At 41.6% G+C, this 22366-nt stretch overlaps 2 protein-coding genes across 3 annotated transcripts; one reads left to right on the top strand and one right to left on the bottom strand.

Annotated features, from left to right (window-relative positions):
- The first annotated feature begins 4 nt into the window (after positions 1 to 4).
- Positions 5 to 6879, top strand: tsg101a (tumor susceptibility 101a). The gene is made up of 10 exons (XM_004563390.4): positions 5 to 409; positions 1606 to 1693; positions 1781 to 1846; positions 2318 to 2481; positions 2728 to 2854; positions 3123 to 3180; positions 3409 to 3503; positions 4953 to 5155; positions 5287 to 5526; positions 5626 to 6879. The coding sequence occupies exons 1-10, from the start codon at positions 368 to 370 to the stop codon at positions 5713 to 5715; spliced, it is 1173 nt and encodes a 390-aa protein (XP_004563447.1). The 5' UTR covers positions 5 to 367; the 3' UTR covers positions 5716 to 6879.
- Positions 6880 to 7318: 439 nt separating this feature from the next.
- On the bottom strand, positions 7319 to 13004 carry ldha (lactate dehydrogenase A4). Of its 2 annotated transcripts, none has more exons than XM_076885615.1 (8): positions 12880 to 13004; positions 10582 to 10707; positions 10232 to 10349; positions 9967 to 10140; positions 9696 to 9869; positions 9490 to 9607; positions 8648 to 8771; positions 7319 to 8532 (listed from the first exon to the last, which is right to left on the bottom strand). In XM_076885615.1, exons 2-8 carry the CDS (start codon positions 10705 to 10707, stop codon positions 8368 to 8370), a joined length of 999 nt encoding a protein of 332 aa, XP_076741730.1. In that variant the 5' UTR covers positions 12880 to 13004; the 3' UTR covers positions 7319 to 8367. The 2 variants fall into 2 exon arrangements, with proteins under 2 accessions (XP_076741730.1, XP_004563446.1); XM_004563389.5 differs by lacking the exon at positions 12880 to 13004 and adding an exon at positions 12701 to 12858.
- Positions 13005 to 22366: the final 9362 nt, after the last annotated feature.

Genomic DNA, 22366 nt, shown 5'->3' with positions numbered 1-22366 from the left:
CACACAGGGACCGGAAGCACTAAAGAGAACTGCCGGAAATTCCTTTTGTTGACCATCGGATTTTTGTTTTCAAGCTCCTTTTTACAATTACTCGTTAGCTATTTTGTCGATTTATGAGTTGTTTTTTGAGTATTCGCGTGGAACACAGATACAGTTCCCGTTTACAAGACTGGAAGATTTCTCGTAGTAGCTGAATCACGCCCTTGTTTGAGTCCGCCCGAGCTAGGGCTAACGTTAGCCTTGCATTTACCGGAGCTCCGCTAGCCAGCTTTAGCTTGCATTCGCTGTCACTTTAGCTGTCATAAAAGTCAGCTGTTAAGACGCTTAACTTATTAATAAGAAAAGTGAAAATAAACACCTGAGGAACATGGCAGTAGTCAACGAAAGTAACCTGAAGAAAATGCTAAAGGTAAGTTTGAGCTTGAGTGTTGACTGTTGAAAAACGATAGCAAATTAGCTCATAGCGTCCTGTTTGACACTGGCTAACGTTAGAAGCCAGTTTAACATTTCCTGGTACGGTTTTGTTTAATAGACTGTCAATTTTCGCCAAATTTAAGATAATAAAGTATCTTAAATATTGTTTTGGTAAAATATATTGTACTAAATTAGATTGAGGCATAACTGTGTAACCATAGAACACACAGTTGCACATATTATTAATTGAAGTTACTTTGGTTAAAAAAATGAGACCACGGTTTTGGAGGTTACCGTAGACCTGTATTTATATTGCCAGTCGTGTTCAGAATACTTTAGAGAATTGTTTATTACCAGGTTTGTGATGCATCGGTGGGAAAAAGCTAATGACTCTCAATCGGTTGCCAGACCAAGGGACTCTATTGACACTGGTCTTAAACACTTCTCTGATAAAAATGAGTTTAATATGGATAATTGTATCCATACTGGTATTGTACTAATTTACGTTCACAAGGCTTTTTAATTGGATTATTCTAATTTATAAGCAAATGTAAAGAGGCAGTAAATTTAATCTGTAAGGTGTTTCAAATCCTGTTTACAGTATGTAGAATTAAATAATGGTTCTTCAATGTCACCCCTTGGAAATTTTATCTGTGGTGTACCACAAGGATCTGTTACAGGTCTATTACTGTTTCAGATTTGTCTTTTGAACATTTCCTTTATGTACGTGATTCTTATCCAGCTCTTGTAGTTTGTGTAAAAATCCTAAGGATATTGAGCTTAGCTCAGTAATAAGAATCTGTTATCCCGCGGTTAGAAGAACAGTAAGCTTGCACTTCATTTGTTGAAGAGTGAAAGTATTATTTCTGATAGTAAAAAAAACAAACAAACGTGGCCTGTCAGTGAAATATAATTCAGTTAACATTAGCTCAACTGACAGTGCAAAATACCTATCAAATAAGTTGACTTTTATTTTTAGTTGTATTTTTTTAGTCATTATTCTGGTAATTAAGTGATATATGTTTTTAGTCTGTGATATGTTTTGGAGTGAAATAAAATCAATCAGTCAATACAAATGATCACTCTCAGTTTGTATGGCACTGAATTTTGAATAGCAGCTTGGTAAACAAAATATTAAAAAAAAAAAAAAAAGTAAAAATATTAATTTTGTCTCCTCTACTTGTTGCCCAGCAATACAAATACAGAGACCTGACTGTTCGTGAAATAACCAATGTGATCTCCCAGTACAAGGATTTGAAGCCAGTCATGGATGCTTATGGTAAATTAAGTAATATTTATCTCCTGTTTTTAACTGCTTGGTTTCACTTGTATGTTGTGTAATGGCATGCATCTGCTTGTATTTCAGTATTTAATGATGGCTCCACAAGAGATCTGATGAGCTTGACAGGAACTGTTCCTGTGAGCTACAGAGGTAATGGATGTTTCTTTGCTCTCTAAAAAGAGGTTTTCCAATAAATTAATAACTTTATATATATTTTTGAAAATTTCAAGCATAATTAAGTGAAGTTTTTTTTTTTTTTACTACTATTTATAATGTCTACTAGACTACTTTTTTTCTATCCGATGTGGTCACTCTGACTTACTGGATTAACTGCACCTTTTTTTTCCTTTTTACACCATTATCTCAGGACAAATGCCAAACCTAAACTTTCTCACCTTGTGGATGTGGACAGAAAGCAGTTTTTTTTTAATCTTGCTTGAATATCAGACTTTGTGATTTTTTTTAAATGTGTATTTGATGTACAAAGATACATAAAATGTGTTTCACTTAATATGTTCTTGATAATAGAATATGGAGTTTGTTAAATATTAAGGGAGGAGTGAGGACATTAAGGTTTTGGACAATAGCTATATTATAACACTGTGTATTTGATTTCTGTAGGTAATGTGTACAACATCCCAGTGTGTTTGTGGCTCCTGGACACATATCCCTACAACCCACCTATATGTTTTGTCAAACCTACCAGCGCTATGATGATCAAAACTGGCAAGCACATAGATGCTAATGGAAAGATTTACCTGCCGTATCTACATGAATGGAAACATGTAAGTAGTAATTCTTTTAATCCATGTTTAAAAACATGTTTTAAGGTATTAAAAGCATGTAGTGTGACAACTAGAGTTTCTGCACACAAAAATGTAGCTCAAAGAATTTACTAGATGGAGAAAAAGGCAACATTTTGGTATGCTGGATTATAGGACAAAAAAAGTGCCTTTGTGGCTCGAGATATCATTTGCATTCTTAACTTGCCTGGCAATTTGGTTAATAAAATGTGTCTCACTGTTTTATAGCCTCAATCAGACCTGTATGGTCTGATTCAGGTGATGATTGTGGTGTTCGGGGAGGAGCCCCCTGTGTTTTCTCGTCCGACCACACAAGCTCCTTACCAAGCCTTTCAAGCAGCCGGACCCCCAAATTGTGAGTGACATACATTTCTTGTACACAGTAGTCTGTGAATTTTTTTTCCCAAAGTGTTAGAAATTAGGTTTTTTTTGTTTTTTTTTTAATGGTGCATTTACTTCCTTGGGCAACAGATGGAGCTCACATACTATGGCAACACAATACTGAAACTGATACTTTATCTCTGTCTCTTCTGTGTGCCTGTGAGCAGTCCCAAAAAAATCAATGAAACCTTTGACCTTTGTGTCCTGAGATCTCGTTTTTTGTCTCTCTCTCTCTGCTGCAGCTTCCTACATGCCTGGCATGCCTGCAGTGTCACCATATGGTCCAAATCCTAACTCTGGGTAAGATTTCTCCCAAGCCCTTTTATTTGCTGCCTACAGCTAACACTTATATGTGTGACACAACAAATTCAATATGTTTGATGGTGGAGTATTCACTGACTTTTATTATCAAGACACTGCAGCACTGGCTCTGTTACATGTACAGCTGAATTTTGCAAATACGGTCTTGAAATGTTTCAGAATAGAAAATGTAAAGCATTAGCTTGACAATCATCTAACTATTTTCAGAGGCTACCCAAGTTATCAGTACCCAGGGGGGAACTCTTACCCAGCCACTGCTGGACCGGCACACTACCCCACCCAGACTCCAGTTTCCACAGTGGGTAAGTATTACATCCAGCATCTGGGTGCATATGTTTTCTACTTCCAGGTATCTTTGAAATATTAATGTAGAACAGTTTTAATTCTCAGCAAAAAACGTTATTCACCCTTGATAAAACTTTATGATCTTTAGTTAATCCATACTGAGACACTTGACCTTTTGACTTCGACTCTCTCACCCTCTGAATAACTTCAGTAGCGTACCAAGTCACCAGTGAAAGGTCATTAGTGTAACTAGAGTGGGGTCTATTAAAGGCCAAAGGGTGGGATGGCCCTGAACGGAAAGGGAAAGCTTCTTTTTGCCCCCCACAACTTAAACTTCAGAAGCACACAGGTCTATATTTAGGTTTGGAACGGTAAAGGAGAAGAAATGGGGTCACCTAGTGGGTGAATTAACTCTGACATTTGTGGCGCTGACTCCAGACTGTACACAAGGTGGTCTTGACTCTGCAGACATTTGCCAGTATATTTACTGCTATATAATCTGGAATTTGCCAGTCCTTGAACTGTCTTGTGTAGCTAGTATAAAACACTAATAAATAAACATGTAAATTGTTTTACAATACAGTCCAAAATACCAGCTGTAATGCTTAGTAAGGTTGCCTACATGGAATTTGTTTTTCAATAAAAGTATGAATTTGTTAAGATGTAATTTTCCTTCTGTTGCTTTTTTCACCACCATCCTACAATATTGTTGTCACTGTGGATAGTGCTACAACCAGAACATAAATCATAGATTGGCCAATGGGTGTTAAACTGAAACTAAAACTGGAGGCCAATAAATGGCTTAACTGGGAAAATCATGTGAATACTTCATTCATTTTCCATCATTCTGGAAAACACCCTTTTGGACCCTTTTGTTTGTATATAAACCTTGTTGTCAGATTTCTCTGTGGTGATGCCTTGCTGTGCCTATAAATACTGTTGAAAATATTTTAAATGTAGTGTGAATTGTTTGAACTGAATAACTGCAATGCAAGGATGAATAGTGGAGAGTTTTTCTTGGCTCATAGTGAGCTTTAGGGAGTGACTATGTGCGCTGGTAGAGTTGGTCTGTGTATATAGTAAAGGCCACAAGTCCATGTTACCATATTTGACAGAAATCTGTGCATTTTCCTCTTGCCTCCACCAAGAACCTGAAAAAAATGTCTGTTATGGTTTAGTCAAACATCCTCACCTTAGGGTGGCACAGTTTCTCTGTGGAAGAAAAGCCTCCACAGAATTATGATTTAAATTATCATTTTTACAGTTATCTGAAGATGATTAGCTTTTGTCAATTTACAGTAAAGGCCCTTTTACATAGGACATGGTATGTGTAAAAGAGACTTAACAAAATCAAATATAATTATATTTGGGTGAGATTATGGTTTAAGTTGTAGTAGTATCTTTTTTTCCATCTGGCTCTCCTGTTCACTGTCTCAGATGACTTATTATAATCTCTTCCTCTTAAGGCCCAAACAGAGATGGCACCATTGGCGAGGACACCATCCGGGCATCTCTAATTTCTGCAGTGAGTGACAAGCTTCGCTGGAGAATGAAGGAGGAGATGGACAGAGCTCAGGCAGAGTTGGATGCCCTGAAGCGAACAGAAGAGGACCTGAAGAAAGGACATCAGAAACTGGAAGAGATGATCTCAAGACTGGACCAGGAAGTGGTGAGAGATGATCATACTTTCAGTGTTAAATCTTTCTGTTTGTTTTGTTCTCTATTCACCACAGATAACTGTTACAGCAGTCATTTTTGAGATTTGCTAAATATGTGCAATCATCACGATGTTTCCACTAGACTGAAGTTGACAGGAACATCGATCTGCTGAAGAGAAAAGACGAGGAGCTGAGCGAGGCCTTGGAGAAAATGGAAAACCAGTCGGAGAATAATGACATTGATGACGTCATTGTGCCCACAGCGCCATTGTACAAACAGATCCTGAACCTGTACGCTGAAGAGAATGCAATTGAAGACACAATCTTCTACCTGGGCGAAGCCCTCCGCAGGGGTGTCATAGACCTGGAAGTTTTTCTCAAGGTAACCAGATCTAGATAGCTGCTAGCACATATAAGCAGAAACAAGTATACAGACACTTTAACCTATCTGCCTCTTTTTTTTTTTTTTTCCTGTTTATAGCATGTACGTCTTCTGTCCAGGAAGCAGTTCCAGCTTCGTGCTCTTATGCAAAAAGCCCGCAAGACTGCTGGGCTTAGTGACCTCTACTGACCCACGCTTACTACCTAGAAACATTCATATCTTCATGCTCTCTTACTCTCTTCTATCATCTTGTATATCAACCAGCTGCTCTATTTTATAGTCTTATATTGAATTTATTCTGATAGAAATTTGAACAGCACCAACAAAGACAAAATACATATTTGAATGGTAAATTGCAGCCATAGTTGTAGCTAGACAGTTTAGATTTTAAACTAACCAAACACTCCTTTGAGGTCATTGTGTAAGGACATGACCTAAACATGAGAGGGTTATTTTTATGACCAAATATTAAAAGCAAAAAACACTGTCATGACATTAAATTTGGCCTAAAGCTTACAGGTTCTGTTGGCAATTTCTTTGCCATAACACATGATTTGGCTAGTAGGTACAGATGGTAGGGGCTTAAGTACAGATGGTAGGGGCTAAAAGTGAAGAGCTTTGTAGAGAGCCCATATGATCACTCCCTTTTGTAATGAAAAGATATGTCTGTAAATACACAGGAGTACTTTACAGGAAGGGAAGGGTTCATCCTCAGGATTTCTGTTCATGTTTCAGTAGCCATGAAGTTATATCCATTAACCTGAACCGATTTGTTTGGGTCAGACATTCAGCTTTAATTTGAGCTCTTATCCCACTTGCACACACTACTATTACTACATTATTTTCCATTTGTATGTCTCCTTATGGAGGGTGTGTGTGTGTGTGTGAGAGAGAGAGGTTCTTTCAGTGTGTGGCGGCTGCTTGTTATACCCGTTGACTGCTTTAACCAGTCAATCATGTACATTTTTTTGTTTCACTCTGTAGAGTGTCTAAGGTAGGTGGCAGGCTTGGCATACATTACTGGATCGTAAAGGAATTTCTCCATTGTATCTGATTTATTTTCTTTTTTCCCATGCTGTCCATTCTCAGTCCTGCTGAGAAGGTTAAAGTAAACATAAGTTAAAAATTTGTGAATAAAACTGGGTGTTAAGAGGTACAAAAGTAAACAAATGTACTAATCAAAACTTTAACTTGTGTAAAGTTTTTTTTTTTCTTGAATTTAGCCTTTTACTAAATGCACTTTGAATTGTATTATAGATTTTGTTTTGTTTTTTTTCCTCAGTTTAACCATAGGCAACTTGCTCTTTTATGTAAAGATGTAAATCAGTACAAATAAATTGATTTAATAGGTCATCTCTTTTTAGTCATGTCATTCATGTGGCTTGCATAATTGATATTATTCAACGATTTTCTGTGTTGCACAACCAAAAGGTAGCGGTGGTTCAGAGTGTACCAACTTGAAGATTGGTGCTCTAGTCTGTACACCAAAGGCCAAAATAATGAACTATAATTTCCTCCACTGGTTTGTAGAACTGCTTTCTGTAAGAAAACTGCTCTTAACACAGACCACTTATGAAACCAGTGATAGTTACATATTAAAATGCTAGTGGTTGTGAGCAGGTAGAATAGTATGAATACGAGTAATTTAAAGGCAAGTTAAATATTTTGAAGTCTTGCATGAAAAGCTCAGATCAGCCTCATATTGGGCAACAGCTGACCCAGCAGCTCCGCAAACAAACGGACCCCCAACCCCAGGTTTGATGGTAAATGCAGGACAGAACACAGGACAAACTTGAATAATCCTGGCAGATTTATTTGATGTTACAGCAAACAGCTTAATATCCAGCTGCCATGACATGTTTCCCAGTAACTTATTGATAAATCCTCTTTAATATTGTAACATTAATACATAAATAGATCTAACATTTATAAATAGAATTTGTTTTTAATGTTCTTTTCCAGAGTCAGGTGGTGTAAAAAAAAAAACAAAAACAAAAAAAAAACCCTGTTAGAACATTTAGGGTACACAAGCAACTTTTGTTTTAAATGACTGTAGCAGTCTTATGATTCATAACCCAACCCTTTCCCACTGGCTCTGTTATCTGAGTTATATTATGGCAGTCACATTTTATCCTTAATAGATGTAAACTTTGCCAGTTTTTTTGTGTGCCATGAAATTTGCTTTCAAAAGTATTTTGTCAGTGCACTTGTGGTTAGGCTTTAAGAAGGCTTCAGTACCAAGAAAGTTTATGGAAGTCTGCTTTACTATAATATAAGGTACTTTGGTATCATAAGATTTTGGACCAGTGACATATGCAGCAGTGTTACTGTGGGTGAATAGGAAGCCCTCCTCATACAGAATGGAATGTCTCCATTATACTCCAAGATGGAAACAGAGATTACCAAGTGGAGAAACATAACTTCAACGGCCACAGAATGCATACAGACTGACCTAGGAGTGTACAGAAAAAGCAATAACAGTACTCGTAACATACAGTACACAGAATATATATGCACAAAGACTGCATGATTTCAGAGAGGACAAATGGATGACAAATACTTACTCTCCAACACAGGCTGACTTTACAGATACGAGCATGAGTTTCCAAAAATTTCATGGAAGATCAAGGCCAGGTTGAAGGAAGCAAAGGAAAATGACACCTGTATGTGAATCTCTCAAACGTAAAACCCAGCTTTGAGTGGTTTAGTTACAAGCACTTGGCCTTTTAAGAAATTCACAGGTGACATCAACCAATTACAATGAGAGACACAAGAGGGAAACTAGGAGGGAGTCACATGGTGTCATTTTAGGGACAACTGGAGAATTCAGAGACGTGCTTTTCACAGAGTGAGCTCCTTCTGTACACCCCACAGGGTCTCAGCACTCTTCACCAGCTGCTTCTCCTCCTCAGGCTTCAGCGTCATGTGAATGACATCTGTCAAGCCACTGTTGCCCAGGATACAAGGGATGCTCAGGAAGACTTCCTCCTTCACCCCATGCATGCCCTATACAGTAAAAGGCAAGGAAATGTGATAGTTACAAGCTGACCTTGTCACATCTGTGGAAAGTATAGCATTTTCTTTTCAGCAAGTAAAAATAAAGACTGAAATCCTCATCTACCTGGACAAGTGTAGACACAGGGTGCACTTTGTGCAGATTCTTCATGATACTTTCCACTAGGTCAGCAACAGACATACCAATGGCCCAGGAAGTATAGCCCTTCAGCTTGATAACCTCATAGGCTCTGCAGCATGGACAAGAAATAAAAATGAGCATGGCATATAACAGACTGAAAGGAGAAATGTGTCATGTTGTGCGATTTCTTTTTTTAACAAGTTTATAGTAGACATTGATTGCAGCCACTGGTATTTGCATGAGAAACTTAAATTTGACGAGTTGCCCATAAGAGTTTTGAAAACAAGGATACAAAATTGATTTTAATTAAAATATTTAACTGCCTTTAAAAGATAAGACAAATGAGTTCTACTAGCCATACAGAGGTGCACATTTACAGATACCATTTCTTCTGTTGAAACAACACATGTGGATTTCTCTCATCTTTGTAAAGATAAGTGAAATGATAAGACTCAACTGGGACACAAAGAACATTGTATTGCACATGGCTGAACTCTAAAGACCCAGCTATTACAATACAAGTCTACTGATTGGCAGACAATAAAATGATGGTGCAATATTAACCTTTCTGCAGAGAGTTGCATACAACTTTCAGACATACCAATACAGATAATGGGTCATATGGCGTCATTACTGCCATTTATGGATTCAGTGTTAATCATTGTCAGGCACTTCAGTTAGACACGAGTCAAAGAGAACAAGTGAGCTTTAGTCTAACACAGCATTTCATGGGGAATAGTATAGGCACTCCATACATGTTGTTAAAAACAAAAATCAGTATGTTTGAAGAGGATGACAGACTCCAGCAAATAAATTGCAACACTCACCCATCAACCACCATCTTGTGCACTGCCTTCCAGTCCTCTGGGTCACCCTCAGCCCCCATCTTTGGGTTGAGGCCTTGAAGAGAAACTCCAGCAACGTTCACACCACTCCACACAGGCACTACGAGAAAGAAATACACCCCACTGAAACAGGAAATTCTGAACTGTACGTGACAGTATAAATTTCGCAAATAATGTCGCTAGCGTACCACTAGAGTCTCCATGCTCTCCGATGATCCAACCATGGCAGCTAGAAGGATGCAGGTGGAGCTTCTCTCCCATGATGTGGCGGAAACGAGCAGAGTCGAGGTTAGTGCCAGAGCCAATCACACGGTGACGGGGGAAGCCACTCAGTTTCCAGGCAACATAGGTCAGGATGTCCACTGGGAAGGTGCCAAATGAGAAATTATCAGCCATTAATCTGCTTCGAACAGGAATTGGACCATGTAAACCCCACATGATGTAGACTCCTTGTCTAACCTGGGTTGGAGACCACCATCAGGATGCAGTTGGGGCTGTACTTGACGATGTTGGGGATGATAAACTTGAAGATGTTAACGTTACGCTGCACCAGATTGAGACGGCTCTCGCCCTCCTGCTGGCGGGCACCTGCAGTCACTACCACCACCTTAGAGTTGGCTGTCACACTGTAGTCTGAAGAGATGGAGGAAAAAAAAAAAAAAAAGTTGTATTCCACTCCAGGTTAGTCAGCAAGTAAACTAAATGACAGTTTGTCAATTCTCACCTTTATCAGCTACAATCTTGTGCGTCTTAAGGAAGAGGGATCCGTGCTGCAGGTCCATCGCCTCACCCTTCAACTTGTCCTCCATCACATCAACCAGTGCCAGCTCATCACACAAGTCCTAATTATTATATTATAGGTCAATTTAACAACCAAACAAACTTTACATAACACAGCAAACACATCATTTCTGGTAAATGTCGTTGGATCTGGTAAGTCTATTGCTCTAGCCATCACAACCTTTACATCTGTCCCAGTGAAATCCTATTGAGTAAACCTTTTTCAATCCCCAAATAAGGATAGTAGCAATCTTCTTAATTTCAACAAGTTTATTCCCCTCCTACCCGTCTTACCTTGAGCAGGATACTGACAGCAGTGGCCATGCCCACCATGCCAACACCCACTACAGTCACTTTGCACCTGCTGCCAACAGGCTCCTCCTTCATCACATGGCCAATGAGCTTCTCCATGGTGGACATCTATTAAAAGTAAAGATAAAGGAAATGAAGGATATGAGACACAAGACGTAAGGACGCCATGCAGAAGTATAAAGGGGAAGAGAATGAAGGGAAAAGGTTGGGGGGGTAAACAGAGGGGAGTGAGAGAGCATGAAGAAAGCGAGACGCATAATCTATGAAGCAATTTGAATGTGTGGTTACTAGTTGGCTCACAAAAAAGTTTCCATGACTAATTTCACATCCCACAATGAATCAAGCCTGGATTTTATTGTATTTCATCATTACAGAACTGAAATGTCATTTTCATTTGAACACTTTCATTAAGGTTGAGAGATTGAGCTTTAAAGAGCCTCTCCTTGCATCCATGGCAACCACTGCTTTTGAAAGCACTGCAGCTTGCCTCTGTGCAACAGGGAACATCCCCAGATGACCTCACATGCACACACACTGCGTTTCCTGGCTCCACCACCGGTGTGACAAGGCACAGTTTCCACTGAGACGTGTAGATGAGCACGTATGGCCAAGTACAGGCCCAGATTAATGCACTGAGACATCTACTAGAGCTCACTTGAAACCTCTAAAGTGTATGAATGTGACCTTACATCTTCCATGATTTATGTCCTCGGTAAAGCTTTCCCAAACGGGTTTATGGTGCCAATTGATCCCTTCTAGTCTTAAATGCTGCGCCGTTAAGAGAAGAGGATAAAGCAGCCTCTGCATTAGGGTGCGGCTTACTTTTGAATGAGCATCCACTAGTGTACAAGTGACCAGTGTCCTTGAGCTGCCAGGCATCTATCAGTTTACTTGAAACAAACAAGATGGCTGGAGCCAGAATGTCAGTCTGACATCAAGGTGACCATCTACAGCTTGTATATACAGTTTGCTCAAAACTGTAGGATAAAAATGTAGTAGTGTAATCCATACTACATGTACCAGCATTTGGACCCATTATAATCTAGGATTATTGCCAGTGTTCTATATGGGACAGTGCTTCACTGCTGTGCTCCACAAACCAGGCAAACTGCTTCCTTAGTTGCCTGAATAAGAGGACGACTTTTAGTAGCTGGAAGAGTATAATGGGACATTACACACAGTCCTAGTGTTATCATGTTTCCCAACATTATTGTGCTCATTTGGTTAATTCTTTTGCCAGCAGGCCACTAAAGGCTATACAGGGTGTCAGGTAACGGCTGCCGTTCAGCATCTCAGTTACAATGCTGCTGCACATCTCTTGTCCACATCTGAATTCAAGAAAAGACTGTTGTTGAATTTAAGTCCTAGAAAAGCTTTACCGCCCTGCAGTCGTCATAGAACCAGACATTAATAGTTTCCCCACAGTCTGCATCTGTCAAATATTTATCCACAACTCTGTGCCAAGAAAGGTCCGATGAATCAGACAAAGCCGACAACGCGGGGACGGCATTTCTGGCAAAGCCATAAAACACCAACACGACAATTAAAGACACTGCGTCCCTGCGATAGGCAAGCACGCCCAAGCGCAGTAAATTGCAAGGGCCAGGGTCATTTATAGCTGTTGGAAGATGGTCGCCACCGCGGCTGTAGGCATGCGTAGCCAATGCGCATTTTACGTCACCAAAACCCAAGCGCCTCGATCACGGGGATGGATTCAAACAGAAAGAACATAAAAAGGTTTTTAAACACCAACGAGTCGGAATATTTCCTGTTTTTATTACATTTTATACAACGGGCGAATAAAATACTCCATAATAGCCCACAAGTAACTATGCATCTGCAGAATGCCCAAGACAACCTGTTACCTCTGCTTGACTTGTTTACTTATGCTATAAGGGAAATAATACTGACAGAAATCTTAATTGATTTAATCTGCAGCTGAACCCAATTAATACTGATTACACATCGTCACGCCCCGGTCTGTCCTCTAGCACGCGGTTTGAGACATTCAGCTTTTAAAATCTTTAAATAAAAAACAGTCTTTAGAGAGTCCTGGGTGCAGATGTGGTGTGTAGAGTCAGAGTACCGCGACCCATCTTACCTTGAAGGTTTCAAAGAAACGGGTGAAAACAGGAGTTGGAATGTGTCAGCTCCACACTAACGCTCTTTGACTGAAGTGCTGCCGGTGTGAGGGTGTCTCCCCGTATTTAAAGACAGCCTCCGGCGTGGACGTTACGTACCTACATATTAATGAGGTCGGATGGTTGTGTGGGCACTAACCCGTGTTGAATGTCACGTCCACGGCAGGATGCGGTACTGAGGTCTGGTATAATCTGCTCTGTGTCCTTTAATATTTTCAGGCAACTTGCATTTAAAACGATGGAAAACACGCACTCCGTTCTAGCCTGTGATAGATTAACGCACAGGTTACAGTGTAAGGTGAAAGTACAGGGACGCACTGCGCAGTCTGTCACAGTCCGCACATAGAAGAAATAGTTCCCACCTAAATTACTTCAAAAAGCCTCCGTGCTGGTTTCTAATGCAGTTCTGTCATCCACACGGACACAGTAACAGATAATGATTTTAAATGAGGGTAGCAACATTCTCAACATAGCATTATAACCGCGGCTTGGTTGCCGGACGTGAGTGGATATTTCGTGACAATAATAAGGGAATTTGTGTTAAAAGTGTGTAAGTCACCGAGATAAATATCACGTGGCTGTTAATTTAACAGGAAACGTTACGGTTTTGATTTGAGGATAGCCTTTCATACGCCGCCCATGTGGCCGTGACTGGAAGGAAACAGTGACTGTGTCGTCATACAGTCAGACGAGCAGCATTTCGCGCCACCTCCTGTCCACTCTGAGTTATTTCAAAACTAGTCGAGTTACTCACCCGTGTGCAATAAAACAACTCATTTGTCCTACATGTCAGGGGAAGTTTTCTTACACAGATATGATTCGGCTGGCAAAAGGCACGGAAACCAGCATCCCACCCCCCACCCCGCCTTATTAAAATTAAGTGTTCTGAATCATCAAGTGGCCTACACTGGCACAAAAAAGTGTGCTCTCAGACTGTCGATTGCTGTTGGCTGCTCTTTACACCTCTCCCGACTTGAATTTTTTTGTTGCAAAACAAAAGCTTTCAGTTAGGACAACGTGATGTCCTCTTGGCTCACAGCTTTCAATGCATTTTTGAGCATGTGAGAAAAAAAAAACACATGAAAATAAATGGACGATAAAAGGTCAAATCGGGTCGACTTTAGTTAAATCGCTTTTCTGGGCAGTTTAAAACCAAAGATTTAATAGTGGAGTGATTATGCACCCTTTTCTCATTTTAATAAGGTTATCAGTCATTGCTAATTGAAAAGTTCACTCAAATGAATGTACAAATTATGCTGCAATGTGTAATTTTCTAAGCATGCCCGTTTAATATATATCCTTCTGGAAGCAATGTGTTTGATGAAGTTGGAAACTGAAATTGTCACCTATTTATTTGACACAGTTCTTGGAGGATATGGAAAAGAGAATTCAAGTATCCCAGAGGATTTTCTGTCAGAGCACGTGTGAATAGTGGAATATGTTAACTTGCCCTTGAAAGGATCATAAAGATAACTTAGGTATTCTTCAGTCATGACACCTAAAATACGCACTCACACAGGCCCTGGCCACTTTGTTAGGTACAGCTGTTCAGCTGTGATTCACATGGCAGGAACTCACTCCATTTACTCATGTAGACATAGCCAAGGCAACCTGCTGAAGTTCAAACTGAGCATCAGAATAGAAAAGGAAGGTGATTTAAGTAACACAAAATGTGACATGGGTTTTGATGCTAAACAGGCTGGTGTGAGTATTTCAGAAACGTCCAGTGTACTGGGGTTTTTCTATACTGTTTACAGAGGATGGCCTGAAAAAAAGGACCTATCCAGTGAAATGCAGTTCTCTGGGAGAACATGCCTTATCATGCCAAAGTTCAGACAAGAGTGACCAGACTGCTTCAGTCTGATAGGAAGGCAACAGTAATTCAAATAACCATTAGTTATAACCAGGGTATGTAGAAGAACATCTCAGGTTGCACAACACATTGAACTTTGAAGTATAGGAGCAGCAAATCACACAAGTTGCCACTCCTGTGTAAGAACAGGAAACTGAGGCCACAGTTGGCATTAGTTCACTAAAATTGGACAATAAAACATTGCATCATCTGATTCTGACATTCTGATGGTAGGTTCAGAATCTGGCAAAAAAGAAAATTATAGGATGAAGTCATCCTGCCTTGTATCAACAGTTCAGTCTGGTGGTGGTGGGATCTATTTTCTTTGCATACTTTGGCTTCCTTAGTACCAATTACTATTAATTCCTTATTTGGAAGTTTGCTCATTTACAAAGACATGAACACCAAAATCCAGGAAAAAGCACATTACATAACAGTTATAGATTGATTTGCTTGTCATTGAGTAAAGGAAGTATTTCATCCCCAAGCAAAACACGACTTACTTGGAGACGTACTTGGAGAAGAGTGCCTGCTCGGCAACTTGAAGCTTCAGCTCCCTCTACTGATTTTCTACAGAACTGAGGTCTGGAGACCAGCTAGGCCACTCCACAACCTTTACGTGCTTCTTCTTTAACCACTCTTTTGTTGCCTTGGAATTACATTTTGGGTCACTGTCATACTGGAAGACCCATTCACAACCTCTCTTCAGTGTTCTGGCTGGGAGAAGCAGGTTTCAATCCAGGATTTTACACTAGTGCAGCAAAGTCGCCATGTGAAACCACCTCAAAGCATCAGAATCAGAATCAGAATACTTTATTGATCCCTAGGGGAAATTATTTTATGTTACAGTGCTCCATTATAAACAAACATTAACAAGACAGACAATACGCTAACTAAGAATAGTACAATATATACATATATTAGGGGTGCAACGATACTCGTATCGATATTGAACCGTTTGATATAGTGCTTTCGGTTCGGTACGCATATGTATCGAACAATACAAAATACATTTTTAATTTATTTTATCAACTTTCCTTCTGACTATGCTGTCTGTGTTGAGTGCTCAGTGGATCTGCGCTCGACAGTGCAGCAGCCTAGGCGGAGTAGTCCAACGCAGATTCACTGAGCGCAGGGCAAGCTAGCGAGACAGAAGTTTAAGCTCTCCTTGCAACATGGCAAATTGAACCTTCCCCACCCTCATTCAGATCTGGCGTTTGGAACTATTTTGGTTTTCATGTGACATATGACCCTGAAGGTAAGCACGTCATGGACTAAAGTAAAACAGTATGTTGGATGTGCCACGCAATGCTCAATTACATGGGTGGGAGCTAGTGTGTTGGTGCAGTTAGCTCGTTAACGTGTTGGCTGTCCAGCCCCATGCACGGGCGATCTGCGGTAGCTCATTAACGGAGATTTGCCATGTTGTGGCGTTAACCTCATTTCAACGAGATTTATGCTGACAGCACTAGTGGGAACACAACAAATATGACTGCACATTTACACCGACATCATCCTAGTGCAAAGACAAGTGGAAGCAGACAAAAACAACAAACATGCATGCTACAAACTTTACCCAAGTCATTTAGACAGCCGTTAGCACATGATTCTCCTTATGGGGACCTGATATGTTTAATATGCTGCTGAGAATATAGCCCAGAAGAAGCGTATAGTATAGCTTTTATTTTGGAAAGAGCCATTTCTCTGTAATAAACTCTCTTTTCCAAAGATGAGTGATTCCTCAATCAGATACAGGGCTCGCAAAATCGCCTGTCCAACGTCCCGGGGCTAGCGATTTTTCCAGTCGGGCTACCAAAATCTATCTCTGCCCTGCCCGTCGGGCTATCATAGGAAGGAAAAATATACGTCAATGCTTTTGCATTCTTTCGGAAATGTAGCTGGGTAATTATGTCATTGGCATCGGTGAGCCACTGTCAATATGTGACATATTGAAATCGCATTTGAATTTGCGCTTGTTTTTTGCTTTCACTTTGCAATCGTGTGAACTGTGTATAGAGAGCGACAGCACTGATTGGTGAGTGATGATAATTTGCGCACCAATTCCTCTGACATCGTCTTATCAATCGTTAGCTTACTATGCAAACATGACAAGTGAAATCTCCCGCAGCAAGCTTAAACATGTGAGAGGTTGATTGTGCAGAGAATCGCTGAGCATTATGTGAGTGCGTGTGTAAAAGTAGCAGGATATATATTGTAGCGGGTCAGGGCTGTTCGGGGTTCTGTTTGTACAGTTATGTTTTGTTTATGTTGCCATAGTGACGGGTGACGCCCTCTCTCTGCGACGGTGTGTCCTTCCTGGGTCAGAGGGCGCCCTGTGTGTTGTTGTTGCTGTGCTGTTACCGCGCTGAGCAGTTAGCTAGCGGCAGTGTTCTTCTGCAGATGTTAATAAACGGCTGTGCTCCCTGGCTAGCTCACGGGAAGCAAGACCAAACGATACCTCCGTCTCCTCCTTGTCTGAGCTCGCCACATTGGTGTCAGAAGTGGGATGATGGTGGCACCCCATGTTCTGACCCGAGTGACTTTTCCCCCGCCGGTCGTGACCGGCCGGTGCGGCAAAAGAAGGCACCTGGACATTTGCAGGACTTTGTGTGGGGTAATGGGGTCGTCGGGACGACTGACCCCTTAGGTGGGGGCTATGTAGCGGGTCAGGGCTGTTCGGGGTTCTGTTTGTACAGTTATGTTTTGTTTATGTTGCCATAGTGACGGGTGACGCCCTCTCGCTGCGACGGTGTGTCCTTCCGGGGTCAGAGGGCGCCCCGTGTGGTGGTGTTGTTGTTGTTGTTGTGCTGTTGCCGCGCTGAGCAGTTAGCTAGCGGCAGTGTTCTTCTGCAGATGTCAATAAACGGCTGTGCTCCCTGGCTAGCTCACGGGAAGCAAGACCAAACGATACCTCCGTCTCCTCCTTGTCTGAGCTCGCCACATTGGTGTCAGAAGTGGGATGATGGTGGCACCCCATGTTCTGACCCGAGTGACTTTTCCCCCGCCGGTCGTGACCGGCCGGTGCGGCAAAAGAAGGCACCTGGACATTTGCAGGACTTTGTGTGGGGTAATGGGGTCGTCGGGGACGACTGACCCCTTAGGTGGGGGCTATGTAGCGGGTCAGGGCTGTTCGGGGTTCTGTTTGTACAGTTATGTTTTGTTTATGTTGCCATAGTGACGGGTGACGCCCTCTCGCTGCGACGGTGTGTCCTTCCGGGGTCAGAGGGCGCCCCGTGTGGTGTTGTTGTTGTTGTTGTGCTGTTGCCGCGCTGAGCAGTTAGCTAGCGGCAGTGTTCTTCTGCAGATGTCAATAAACGGCTGTGCTCCCTGGCTAGCTCACGGGAAGCAAGACCAAACGATACCTCCGTCTCCTCCTTGTCTGAGCTCGCCACATTGGTGTCAGAAGTGGGATGATGGTGGCACCCCATGTTCTGACCCGAGTGACTTTTCCCCCGCCGGTCGTGACCGGCCGGTGCGGCAAAAGAAGGCACCTGGACATTTGCAGGACTTTGTGTGGGGTAATGGGGTCGTCGGGGACGACTGACCCCTTAGGTGGGGGCTATGTAGCGGGTCAGGGCTGTTCGGGGTTCTGTTTGTACAGTTATGTTTTGTTTATGTTGCCATAGTGACGGGTGACGCCCTCTCGCTGCCACGGTGTGTCCTTCCGGGGTCAGAGGGCGCCCTGTGTGGTGTTGTTGTTGTTGTTGTGCTGTTGCCGCGCTGAGCAGTTAGCTAGCGGCAGTGTTCTTCTGCAGATGTTAATAAACGGCTGTGCTCCCTGGCTAGCTCACGGGAAGCAAGACCAAACGATACCTCCGTCTCCTTCTTGTCTGAGCTCGCCACAATATTTTAGTTCTGCTGAGCCAAATAAGACAGGTCAGGGTGAAGAAGTGACAGCCAAAGAAAAGCTTACCACAAAATGGAAAAGTTATGACAAATCAGACCATAAGGCAAAAAGAAAGTGCAGCTTTATGGTTTCATGGACAAAAGAATTTCTGTGGCTGCAATATGACAAGCGAAATAACCAGGGCTGCACATAAGTGGTCCGAAGGTGCGCATTTGCTGTCAAAATAAAAAACGGGCACAAGATAAGAAGTTGCAACGCGTGTTTGCATACATAAGATTTTCAGGAGGAGGACAGACATTTGTTTAGAACTCTTAAAGATGTCGAAGAAGCTCCGTTAAGCAATTACTGTGATGTTCCTCCACCTCCAAAGAAATGTCAGAAGGAGTCCGAACCACAAAAGAAGCACGTATTCTCGGAAAAGTAGTTGCAGGAGGTGAGCTGGCTTCAAACAAATGATGAACGCACAGAGATGTGGTGCGGAATGTGCCGTGAAAATTTAATAAATGACAAATTAAGGCATGAACATTTTTGTTGTATCGAAAAAATATCGAACCGTGACACCAAAGTATCGAACCGAACCGAACCGTGAATTTTGTGTATTGTTGCACCCCTACTAATGATGGGTCTGTACATGTGGGTTCTTGAGCAGGTAGACGTTGTGGGTGCTGCAAGTTTTCCATCTGTTGCGGTGTAGTGTGTTACCAGTGGTGTTTGTGCTCCCAACTGCCTTCAGATCAGTAACAAGCTCTACTTGTGTGGTTTTGTGCTGATCCACCATCTTTCTCATAATCATCCTCCCACCATGAGGAACAATCTTGCATAGAACTCCAGACCAAGGACAATTGATAGTCATTTTATATTTCTTCTATTTTAGAATAATCATATTGACACTTCTCACTAAGCTTCTTGCTGGTGTTCGGTAGCCCATTCTAGCCTTGTGCAGGTCCACAATCTTGTCCCTGACTTCCTTTGACAGCCCTTTGGTCTTGCCTACGGTGGTGAAGAGGTTGGAATGGAAGAAATTGATTCTGTGGATGGGTGCGCTTTATTCACATAACAAACTGAGATCATGAGTATCTGATATTGATTGACTGACTGATTGTTTAATTGGCTGTAAGCTGTTTGCCCCATGAGCAGACCGCCAGTCTGTGGGAGCCAGAATTCTGGCCGGGTTGTCAGTGATCAAATAAAGCACCTTTGGGATGTGGTGGAGTAGAAGATTCACATTATGGATGTGCAACTGACAAATCCACTGCATCTGTTAGAACATTGCCTGTCTAAGACAGTGCAGACAGTTCACTGTTGTGCAGTCATGGCTGCTGACCCCTGAAAACCTCCGTTGCAGCTGCCGCTGCCACATGCTGCCACTGCTGCTGTTCACATAACATTTCCTAAACCTCACCTTTACCACAGTCTTATTCTTTTTTCTGTTAGCTAGTTGGAGCTTAATAGCGATGAAACAGTATAGTCAGAAAGTTAATAGAATTGTTATCTGCTTCCTGTTGTGTCTGCTTTGTGTATATTGTGCATTCATGAAACAATCCATTGCATGTGGCTGGGAGAACTGTGTGATAATGTTTTGTGTGGGTTGTTTTTTTTTTTTTTTCAATTAAATTGATGTCTAATAAATGAGGATATTGTTAAAAGCCTAAATGAATGAAATTAAATCAAGTAAAAAATGCAATTACACTTAGATTTTAATGCATATAATTGTAAACAGTGGTGTGGTGGTTATCACCGTTTACAGAAAGAAGGTCCTTGATTTGAATAGAGTCTGGGACCTTTCTGTGTTGAGTTTGCATGTTTTTCCTGTCTCTGCATATGCCATCTTTGAGTGCCGGGCTTCCCATCTACAGTCCAAAGACATGCATGGCGTTAGAATAATTAGTGACTCTAAATTGACAGTAGGTGGGAGTGTGAGCATGAATGGTTGTTTGTCTCTGTGTATTAGCCCTGCGACAGACTGGCATCCTGTCACGAGTGTGCCCTGTCTCTTACCCGTTGACAGCTGGTAAATGCTCCAGCACCCCCTCGTGCCCCTGAATTGGATAAGTGGAATAAAATGGCTGAGTGGATGGAAGCTGCTTTGTTTATTACTCCCAGGTTTTACCACAGTTATCACATTCACTGATGTTCTTCATTGATAACCTTTTACATGTCCATTTATCAATCCTAATGCAATGCAAGCTGCTCACCAGCAGGAGGTGCTGTTATAAAAGCAGCAAAACTAACTCAGCCTCCTCTTTAAATTGAAATCATTTCCAGTCGGGTTTGATTATAATGCAAGCAGCATCTAAACAGTTATTTCATCCAGCAAAATCCTGCGCCAAACTCGCTGAAATTAAATCATTCGCAATTATGCGGTAATCTCTCGTTATGCTATGAATTATTCATCACATTGAGTTCTAGTCTAGTGGCTCAGTAGGAGTCCACAACGAGTAGTGGTTTTAGACCCACAGGGGTCTTCTACTTTATCTTAGTGCAGCACAGCTGAAGAAAATTTGTTGACTGAGATGTATTTCACAGTTTTTAGGTAAACATTTTAGATCAACTACTCCTGCGCAACAATATACCCTGCTGTATCAAATCAGATGTAACAAATTATCCCAGGAACCCCAGGCTGTTTCTCCTTAAACTGTAGCACCAGCTGTTGACATTCAACAAGCTCAGTCTCACTGCCTGTGACTTTAAAAATAATAAACACTTCACTACATTGTGTTGAGGTGATCCAGTGTATGGCAAAGACAGTATATGACACTGCTGAAAACAGATTAAGTTTCATTAGATGTGTGAGAAATCATGCTTCATCTCCTGGCGTTTAATGTTCTCAGTTTGCCTGCAGCGATATATATACTCCAAACTTTCCCAGACTCCAAGCAGCTTCTTCTTGTCCTTGCTATTGAATTTCTTGTCTTTGCCTCCATCATGCGCCATCACTTTCAATGTGCTCCAGAGAGTGTGTAAATTGAGTCACTGCTGGGCCCCACAGTGGAATAAAAAGACACCAGTTTGTCATGTTAGCTTCCCCTTTCTCACCACAGCATCATTTGCCAACATACAGTTATTGCACAGGGCGTTGGGACCGGGGGGTGTCTGTTGTGGGTGATATCTGTCTCAGGCTGCTCCAGTAATGGAGAGGAATCTAATCACCTCACTACAGCCTCCTCTTCCTCCTCCAGCCTGTGTTTAGAAATAGAACTGTGGCAGAGAAAATAAGGCCACATCAATCATAAAAGGATTCTCCAGGGAGCCACTTGATGCTCAGAACTCTGGCAGAACAACATCCAGCTTACTGGTGTTACCTCATTTTACCTCTGATGCACACAGTCTAATTTATAGTTTTCCTTTGCTCATTTGTCCTTCGGTTTCTTTCGGCACGACTCGAACACTCTCGCTCCTCTTTCCCTTTCTTCTCACAATCAAGTTGCATCGTTCTCATTCTTACATCTCTCCTTCCTTCCCAGCTCCCAGCGCTCCCTCTCCTTTCTTCTCCTTGCTTCCAAATTTGCTTCACACACACCTTCTGCCTAAGACTGATAACATCCCTGATGGAGTTCCTTTATTAGCCACCCACAGGCAGATTAACCAGAGCAATAATACACCAATCAACAGCAATTACGCACTGATAAGCCCAGGGAGATCTCTGCTGGGTGTGGGAAAGGATGTGGCATTTGTAGAGTGATTGCATGTGTTTTAGTGCAGGATTAAAGGTTGTGTGTCTGTGGATACATTTACACGTGTTTTACAAGTATATTTAATTGAGCACGCTTTGTTTTTTGCCTGCGGTTTTAATCCCTTCATAGGGCATATTATTATGATCAGATGTGAAATCAGTCCTAGTCTCAAGGTTCTTCTCAGGTGCTAATTGAAGCCATGACTAGGCAAGCTGTATTCTCATCTGTGCAGTTGCAAAGTTATTAATGAAAG

This window comes from Maylandia zebra, linkage group LG7, assembly GCF_041146795.1.
Source record: "Maylandia zebra isolate NMK-2024a linkage group LG7, Mzebra_GT3a, whole genome shotgun sequence".
NCBI classification, from domain to species: domain Eukaryota; kingdom Metazoa; phylum Chordata; class Actinopteri; order Cichliformes; family Cichlidae; genus Maylandia; species Maylandia zebra.
The sequence above is the reverse complement of the archived record's forward strand: the minus strand, read 5'-3'. Positions and strand labels throughout refer to the sequence as shown.